This window comes from Rutidosis leptorrhynchoides, unplaced genomic scaffold (assembly GCF_046630445.1).
Source record: "Rutidosis leptorrhynchoides isolate AG116_Rl617_1_P2 unplaced genomic scaffold, CSIRO_AGI_Rlap_v1 contig65, whole genome shotgun sequence".
In the NCBI taxonomy this organism is placed as follows: domain Eukaryota; kingdom Viridiplantae; phylum Streptophyta; class Magnoliopsida; order Asterales; family Asteraceae; genus Rutidosis; species Rutidosis leptorrhynchoides.
The window spans coordinates 27,432-36,796 of record NW_027266858.1 but is presented as its reverse complement, the minus strand read 5'-3'; the positions used below and the strand labels follow the sequence as shown (position 1 = coordinate 36,796).

At 36.0% G+C, this 9,365-nt stretch overlaps 1 protein-coding gene across 1 annotated transcript; it reads right to left on the bottom strand.

The window, feature by feature from the left end:
• Positions 1–2,994: 2,994 nt before the first annotated feature.
• LOC139884978 (uncharacterized) lies at positions 2,995–4,281 on the bottom strand. The gene is made up of 3 exons (XM_071868936.1): positions 3,832–4,281; positions 3,605–3,745; positions 2,995–3,432 (listed from the first exon to the last, which is right to left on the bottom strand). Exons 1-3 carry the CDS (start codon positions 4,279–4,281, stop codon positions 2,995–2,997), a joined length of 1,029 nt encoding a protein of 342 aa, XP_071725037.1.
• Between the last annotated feature and the right edge of the window lie 5,084 nt (positions 4,282–9,365).

Here is a 9,365-nt window from a genome sequence, read left to right as displayed (position 1 = left end):
TCACGAAGATGAATATTAATCGCCTTTTCCTCATCATGTAAACACGATTCATAGGATCATCCATCAGCTGCACTTGAACCCCACTTAACAGAGTTCTAAGCCACTCGTTTAGAAATCTCTGAAAACTCCTTTCAATTCAAACTTTTCATCTTTTGCTTCACACGCTTCAATTTCTCCCATACACTGTGCATAGGATTTCCGGATATTGGAGCATTCCATGCATCAGCTAAGAGTTCATTAAAATCAGGGTGTGACATCCACATATTATAAAAACGGAATGCCTTAGGCTTATGGTGTCTAAAGCTTTCTAGAGAAACCACAAGGGGTGAATGATCCGAAATCCCCTCATTTAAAACTTCATAAAAACACCCTGTATATCTTTCCGTACAAGCCTGGTTCAATAAACATCTATCTAGCTTGCAATAACTCCTATCACCACCCTCTTGCCGATTATTCCAAGTAAACAACAACCCTTGAAATCACATTTCTAACAAATTAGCCGATATCAAGGCATTCTCAAATTCCAAAGCAGCCATATAATCCAGGCCTTGTCGACCTTCTTTCTCCTCCTCTCTCAACACAACATTAAAATCTCCTTGTACTAGCCAAGGGATAGTTATCCCAGCCCCCTCACGAGCTATAAACTCCCAAAGCAACCTTTGATCCTCCACCTCATTGTGCGCATACACAACTGTCCACATAAACTCGTGATCTTCAAACCTGATTCTAGCATGAATCCATTGTGGTTGAACATCTACCACATGAACATCAACACTATCTTCATACACCAGCCAAACTCGACCTAGTCTAGCCACATCCGTATTATGTACTAGCTGCCAACCATTCAAATGCAGACCCTGCCAAACTTGATCCACATTCTGCTGTTGAACTCTCGTTTCCAATATACCACAAGCTTTAAGATGTTGAGAAACAATTAGATGCTTGCACTCTGACTGTTTCGAGGACTCATTCAGTCCCCTTATATTCCATGTAGCTATCTTCATCCTTTCTCAATGGTTCTGAGAACAGACTTAGGCCGTAACCCATTGTCACCATCAGTACGCTGCCTAGTCGGAGCTATCTTTTTAGGAATCAGATCACTTGTATTTCTAGAAGAATCTAGAGTCATAGACCAACCAATCTTCTTCTTATTTTTCCCTCCTTTTGTTTTACGACTACCATACAATTTCCATTCACCTGGAACTTCATTCACCAAAATTGCTTCCTCCTCAACATGTAGCTCATTCACCAGACTTGCTTCCTCCTCAACCTGCAACTCTAGCTTGTCTATCACTACTGCTGATTCTGATTCCAGCATTTCAGGGAGACTCCCTCCTTCCTTTTGAACCTGATCATGTAATGATTGATGCACCTCTAACTCTTGTTGATGAACCGGAAGAGATTCCTCAACTACAATTGGATCAATAGTTAGGGAACTACTTGATGCCACCATTTGTTTTCCCAACCTCTTCAAGAAACGACATCGAGCCACTTCATGGCCCATCAATCTGCAATGCGTACAAATAACAGGTTTCCACTCATATTCAATAACCTGATTGTGAAGACCACCCTTCCCATCATCAATAACCACCTCAGCAGGAAAAACTCCATGAACATCCATTTCAACAAGTATACTAGCATACCCCATCTTTGTCTTATTAATAGTATATTGATCCAACATTAATGGCTTACCACAACTGCTACCTATTATCGCAACGCTTTCCTCTGCCCAAAACTGAGCAGGAAGAGAAGGAAAGTGAACCCAAATCGGTAAATGAGTAATTACCTCCTTCGACAGATCCAATGACGCAGACCACTCTTTGAGCATCACAGGTTTTTTGTTGAACATGACAGGCCCTCCTGCCAGAACCTTGAACTTTCCTTCAGCATCAACAAAATTTACCAAAAATATTCGCCGCTTCAATTGGTGAATCGATAGAAACCCAAATTTTCCCCATCTGCTCTTCATAAAATTAAGCATCATTTGAATTGATGGGCTACCACCAATCACTGAGAGTACAACAGCATTTCGCCACTTCTCCTCTTCACGTGTAACCACAGCTGGATCCAATTTTACAAACCTCTTACCGTCCTTCTCCATCGGATGAACGTACTTTAGCTCGACAACCCCAGATGAAGCTCGATTCCCCCGTAAGACCTCCACATACTGGCGATCTGATTTCCTTTCCCCAGCTAGAATTGGGCCTCTTAACGCAGTTGAATCCGTACTCAAAGATGCTTCTCCTACCGTACTTGATTGTGGTGTGCAAACTTTCCCTTGAATCTCCATTCTTCCTCCAAAACGGAAAGCGGCGTACGTTAGATAGATCTAGCGTATCATGCGCCACGAGAGAAAACGAAGAGAGAGAAACTTCAATAGTTCCAGTAAAATTAGTTTTAATCAATCTCAATTTAACAATTTTAAAGTATCGAAATCAAAATAATTCAATTACAATTATATTTAGGATAATCAGCGTCGACAACTTGGGAAATATACAGTTGAAAACTTGAAATCAAGTGTTGAAGTTTGATGTAGATGAGAGAGGAAAGGAAGCAAGAAGCTTGTTTTGGTGTTTGAGCGGGAGAGAAAGCTTGTCACTTATTTGTTTTGTTTTATAATCTAGAAACCTTGCTCGACTACTTAACACAAAAATTTGATAGTCTGAGATTAATTTTGCTTAGGGTACATTTGTTTTTTTTTTTAAGATTAAGATGTCTGAATCTGAATACACATCTAAATATTAAGATGTGATATCTGAATCTGAATAGAGATTTATTAAGACCGTTTGTTTTTTAAAAATCTAATGTATCTTAATTATATTTTTTTCTTTAAAAAATGACTATATTAAATAATAACACCAAAAAAATAATAATAAAATTCAATTATTGAAATGATCAACATGTAATGCAAGTTATTTTGAGAAGAATTAAAAACACTCCTAATAATATTATTTATAAATAGTTAAAATATTAAATTTTCAATTATTGGTTCTTCTATGCATAAGTTGAAGCGCAACGTCGTTCTTCAAATTTTCTAATAAACTGGACATCTTCAGTTGTCCAATTAGTTCTATGTGCTTCTTCCGGATTTTCTTCTTGTTGTTCTTCGTCGAATATTATTTGAGCAGTGTCAAAATGATTGAATAGATCATCGTTAATACGCTCCTTTCTAATGAAATTATGAACTGCAAAACAAGCAATAACAACATCTCTTTGAACATTAAACTCATACGGAGCCATTTTGTCCAATATTGGGAATCTTGCTTTTAAAACTCCAAAAGCTCGTTCAATAACATTTCTGATTCGTGCATGGGCATGATTAAATTTTTCTTCTTTAGTTGTAGCACGCCTACGATGATAATCTCCTAACCAATATCGAACATTACGATATGGCGTTAGAATTCCTCGAGTACTTGGATAGATAATATTTATCTGAAATTACAAAAAAAAAAAAATAATTAGTCAAAACATAAAGCTAAAATCTAATTTCAATGAGTTTCAATTACATACTTGGAGGAGGGAATGGAAAATAATTATCTGGATTAGATAATATTTCTCTTAGAACTCGTGAATCATGGGCCACTCCTTCCCATCATGCATATACATATGTTAAAATCATGTTGAAGTCACATATTGCCAAAACATTTTGATAACATTTTCCCTTTCCTCTTCCTCTATAAGCAATTTGTTGATCAAGTGGGATAATAGCATGTACTAATGTCCCATCAAAAGCTCCAACTGCTCCCTAAAAAAATAAAGAAACAAAAAAACTTAAAACTCTAATTATAATATTTTGGTAGTTTGTAATTACATTAGATAAATATATATTACCTTAAATATTTTACGTATACTTTTATGACTACCAGGAACATCGGGATTAGGATCAAATGTTGTGGGCATTATCATCTCTTTTGCAAACTCCATCATTGCTTCAAGAACTTCATGAAAATACTTGTGAATAGTATGTGAAGAGTGTTGAAATCTTCTCTTGACAACAACAAAACGTTCATTATGTGCTATGATGGTCAAGAATGTTATGTGTTTACTATCTTTGATCCATTGCTTCTGCTTAAAATGATCGCATAAACGAACAAATGCATCACGAGACATCCGCATCAACTCTATGCATTGTGTATTTGAGCCACGCAATAATTCTAAAGTGTATTTTGCACCAGATAGAGATGATGTATTGTCTTTAATTCTTGGCATTTTATTGGATCGAAATCGATCAACGTACCAATGAATGATTATTAAGAGTGCAAGATGGTCTTCAATGTCCATGTTAAATCTGCTGAAAAATATAGAAAAGTCTCAACATGAAAATCGATGATATAAAATTAAATATCCAAACATGAAAATATCCCAATATAATGTACGATGAGAATGGCAACAAAATATATTAATAAAATTTCATAAACTAATTGGGTGAATCAAATAAATCCCATTTTTTTCCCCCACAACCTTAACCCAATTCTCCATTGTATTAACTTCTTGTATTTTCATCCATGCTTTCCTGTAGCTATCACCTTCACAAATTATACCAATTGTTGCACTGTATAAAGGTTCTTCCCATCCGAGTCCATCCAACTTCTCCATACATTCCTCAACATCAGGAACAATGTTTTTTTAATTATTAACTCCAATGTTGTGCACATCTTGTCATCTATTTCTGATTGAGATGACAATTTTCTTTTTTTCCCAATTTTGATCCTTCAGGCATGGTAGGTTGTGATGGAGAATTGTTAACATCTTCATCATTTTGGCTAGTTTGATTATTTTCTTCTTCCGTAGCATCTATATCTATGAGAGGAGATGAAGATGAGGCACCTGGTCTAGGAATATTACTACTAGGACTCCAACCAAATAATCCAGATGCAGTAGTGCCCTCAAAAAGTGCCTTACAAAGATCCGAAAAAGGCAAAGGTGAACTTTTGAGTATTTTTTCTTTCGGATGACCCTATATCAATAAAGCAAAACATAAAAGATATTAATATAGAACTATAATAATTAATATTACGAAGTAAATTAAAAAATTTAACGTATAACCAACCTGTATGTAGTCATCCCATTCAGCACTTGTCATATTAATGGCGTGAGTTACAAGATCATAAATGTTTCCTGTTTTTTTAGTTAAAGGCAACCATAGTGTATATTTCTCCTTCAGGTAATCATAATGATTTTTCATTTGTTTTTGATTGACCACAAAAGTATGAGTAGTTTCAAGAACTTTTTTGAATTTATTCCATGAATTTGATTTCAAACTACTTCCAAGTCTTCCAATCAAAGCTACTTCTTCAATACATATTTCTAAGAAGGTTTTTATTACCTCCATTTTCTTCCAGCTTACCCTTTGAGTTTCAGTAGATTGTTCCATCTTTGAAATATGTGTGTATATATATACCAAATACCAACAATATAAAATACGAATAATCTCATCGAAGAATTATTCAAAAGACGATTTTGGATTAAAAAATCCTAAATCTCCTTTCATATCCAAAATTAAATATCAAATTTATATATTCCAGTATTTGATAATTGACAACAATATTTCATATACGAATAAAACATGGATTTTACTTTTGACCTGACTTTCACTTTTGATTCAATACTCATCTTTGCTTTTCGATTCGCAAACCAATCATCATACAATAGTTACACGTTCAAGAAAAAAAAAACTAATAATTAATATACAAATAAGAATTTTAAAATCTTACCGAGAATGAAAATTATCGAGAGATTGAAAGCAAGTCTCTGATGTTGTAGAGTCTTGGATCTTGAATCAACCTAGATTACGAAGAAAAGATGTAGTGAAAAACAAAAAAAAGGGTCGTGTGTTGTTAGTACAGCAGGAAGAAAATAAAAAGATATGTTAACTAATTAATGATTGTGTGAAACAACAGTAAGAAGAAAATAAAAAATTATTTTAATTAATTAATTATAATGATTAATTAATATCTGAATTCTATTAAGTTAGAAAAATGTCACTTAATAGATAAGATCCTTTCAGAGATAATAAAGAAATTTTTTAAGTAAAAAACAAACACTTTTAATGAGCCAAAATCTGAATCATTAAAATTAAAAGGTGTATTAAGACCATTAAATTCAAACAAACAGAACCTAAGGCTTCGTTCGTTTCCACGCCAAGCAATTGCTTGGCGTTGCTTTTTGATGCTCTCACCTATAATTGCGTTCGGTTGAAACTTTTTGTACAGGCTTCGAAGCAGATTCATAACTCAAAAGCACCAGGGACTGACAGATTTGGTTCAACTTTTTTTCCAGACACATTGGGAATCAGTGGGTCCTGAAGTCACGACAACGGTACAGAGTATACTAAATGGTGGTGCCGAGATGACAGAATTCAACCATACTCATCTTGTCTTGATTCCCAAGGTAAAATATCCTAATACACCTGCTGATTTTCATCCAATTGGGCTTTGTAATGTTATTTATAAAATGGTGGCGAAGTGTCTAGTTAATCGGCTCAAGATGTGGCTGCCTTCTATAATTTCTCAGAATCAAAGTGGGTTCATAGCTGGGAGATCTATGCTAGATAATATAGCTGTGGCATTTTAGTTAGTGCATTCGATGAATTTGAAGAGAGGGGGAAGAAATTGTTTCATGGCATTTAAGTTAGACATCAGGAAAGCTTAAGACAGATTGGAGTGGGCATTTATAAAGCAATGTTTGACTTGGCTTGGTTTTCTAATGGCTTTCCTAAATTTGCTTATGAGATGTATATCTTCTGTCTTGTATTCTATCTTGGTTAATGGTGTTGAACAAGGGGTCTTTTATCCCTCTCGAGGTTTGCGGCAAGGCTATCCTCTCTCGTCTATTTTATATGTAGTGTGCACAGAAGGGTTAACCAGCTTGATAGAAGACAAAGCAACCATGAATTTGTTACAAGGAGCTAGTGTATCGCGTACACGGATTAGGGTGTCTCATTTGCTTTTCGCGACGACAGTCTTGCTTTTTTGCGTGCTACACAATCTGATTGTCAGGAATTTCTTGATATTTTGGAGACCTATAAACTTGCAGCTAGCCAAGAGGTGAATTTCAACAAATCAAGCATTTTTTCAGTAGAAACGTGCCTGAGTTACGAGAGAGCCTACAACAGTCTTTCAGGATTTCAAAGTGTTTGTCAGAGTTGAACTACTTGGGAATGCTTATTTTAATAGGAAGAAGTAAACGTGCTTCCTTCGAGTACTTGAGAGATAGAACTAAAATCAAGATGGAAGGATGGAAAGGGAAGATGCTTTCAGCAGGTGGGAAGGAGGTTTTGATAAAATCGGTGCTTCGATCGATTCCTACGTATGTCATGAGCCTGTTTCGTTTACTAGCCGGGTTTTACGAGGAACTAGAAATGTACTATGCGAAATTTCTGTGGGGTACTGACAATGGAGCTAGAATGATCCATTGGGTGGCCTGGAGGGGTCGGTCTTTGTGGAACGAAGAAAGCTCATAACCTAGCTTTGCTTGCAAGCTTGGAGGTTAGTGGACAATCCAAAGTCATTGGTGGCCAGAATCTTTAAAACAAAGTATTTTCGTATTACTTCATTCAAGAAGGCAGTATTAGGCTCTAATCTCTTGGCCATATGGAGAGCTTTGATCGAGGTAAGAGAAGTGCTATTGAAAGGAGGGCATTGGCGTGTAGGAGATGGAGTTGAGATAAAAGTTTATAATGATAAATGGGTTTCTAATGTTGAAAGTAGTAGAGTCATGCCTATTTCTGCTTCTTTTGATAAACATCTCCTTGTATCATCCTTGATTAATCAACTTGATTTCTCTTGGAACCAGGAACGTATCATGGCTCTCTTTTCAAATGAACAGGCAGACGCAATTATGGCGACTCCCTTGATCAGTAAGCATGCCAAGGATCAATTTATTTGGCTGGGGAATCAGGAAGGGAAGTATATTGTCTAATTGGGATATCATGTGGCTCGCGATTTATTGATGAGTGTTGACTAAGAAGAATTTGGAGCCGGTGATAAGTTTGTTTGTGTACTGGAATAAGTTATGGTCAGTAAAGCTCCTCCAAATGTTAAGCCATTCTGTTGGAAGTTCTGTAAAGGAATCCTTGCAATGACAGATAACTTATTTTGTCGAGGTATGACTTTTATTCCCACTATCTGTTTGGTGTGTGGCAATTGGGATGAATCGATTTTGCATGCTTTCTATGACTGTTTTTGGTCTCGTCAAGTCTGGTCTCTATTGAATTTGAACCATATTTATGAAGACTCATCTGGCAATGTCTTTAGTTTGCTGAATAATGTATTTGCTAGTCTGAATGAGGAGATCCTTGCCATGTTCATTTTATCAGCATACTGGATATGGTCGAATAGAAATAAGGTGGTGTTTGATTTTGTGTGCGAAAGGCCATCAGTTAGTGTGGTTGGTATTAAGAAGTGGAGAGAAAATTTATTATGGCTAGACCAGTTATCTTTTTAGGGGCCTCCTAATGTACAATCTGCAGAAGAGAAATGGAAGCCACCAGATTTGGGTTAACTAAAGTTGAACTTTGACACATCATTCATTTACGGAGCTGATTCAAACTGTTTCAGTGTCGTGGCTCGTAATAAGAATGGTTGTGTACTAGAGGCAGAATGGGGAAAATTTGGACTGGTAGAAGATGCTTTTCATGCCGAGGCTTGTGCAACAATGAAAGCACTGGATTTTGGCTCAACGATTGGGGTTGCAAAAATTTCAACTTGAAGGTGACTGTTTGAGCTTGATTAGGGAATTGCAAAAATAAGGAGGTGTTTGAAGAGTTGTGGAGTGCTGGTAGACATTATCAAGAAGGAAGCTGCATCTTTTCAATCTTGTTCATTTCACTTTGTTAGGAGAACAGCTAATACAGTAGCAGATAGTATTGCTCATTTGAATTTTCTGTTAGCATCAAAACGTTTTACTGATGTTACATTACCTTCTGCTGTATTTGACTTAGTCCATTTGGACAATCAGTTTTAATAAAGTTCTCTGATTAGCATAAAAAAAAGTTTTGCATTCTGATTTCAGTTCAGAATCTAGTTACTATAGAAAAACGTGACGAATCTTGAACAACTTAAAATTGATCCAACCAGTTTAACGAACTTAAAATTGATGGAAAAATTGGCAGTTATGATTGATGAATGTGTCTCCTCTGGTCATTGGAACCCAGTTGAATGCTCTTGAGGAGGTCCTACAGTTTCTCATCTTTTCTTTGCTGATGATGTAATCCTTTGCTCAAAAGCTACTTCACAGCAAGTATTGACTGTTCAAAACGTATTGTCTGAATTTTGTGATGCATCAGAAATGAAGATTAACCAGATCAAATCTCGCATTATCTCAAACGAATTTGTTCCTCGTAATATTCGTCGCTCAATCGAAAA

Bases quoted from the DNA above. Each gene is read 5' to 3' on its own strand.
- LOC139884978 (XM_071868936.1), bottom strand. From the start codon at position 4,281: ATGGACATTGAAGACCATCTTGCACTCTTAATAATCATTCATTGGTAC. The intron at 3,746-3,831 runs GTAATATATATT...TTATTTTTTTAG, and splicing joins GTATACGTAAAATATTTAAG to GGAGCAGTTGGAGCTTTTGA. The intron at 3,433-3,604 runs GTATATGCATGA...TTGTAATTTCAG, and splicing joins TCAACATGATTTTAACATAT to ATAAATATTATCTATCCAAG.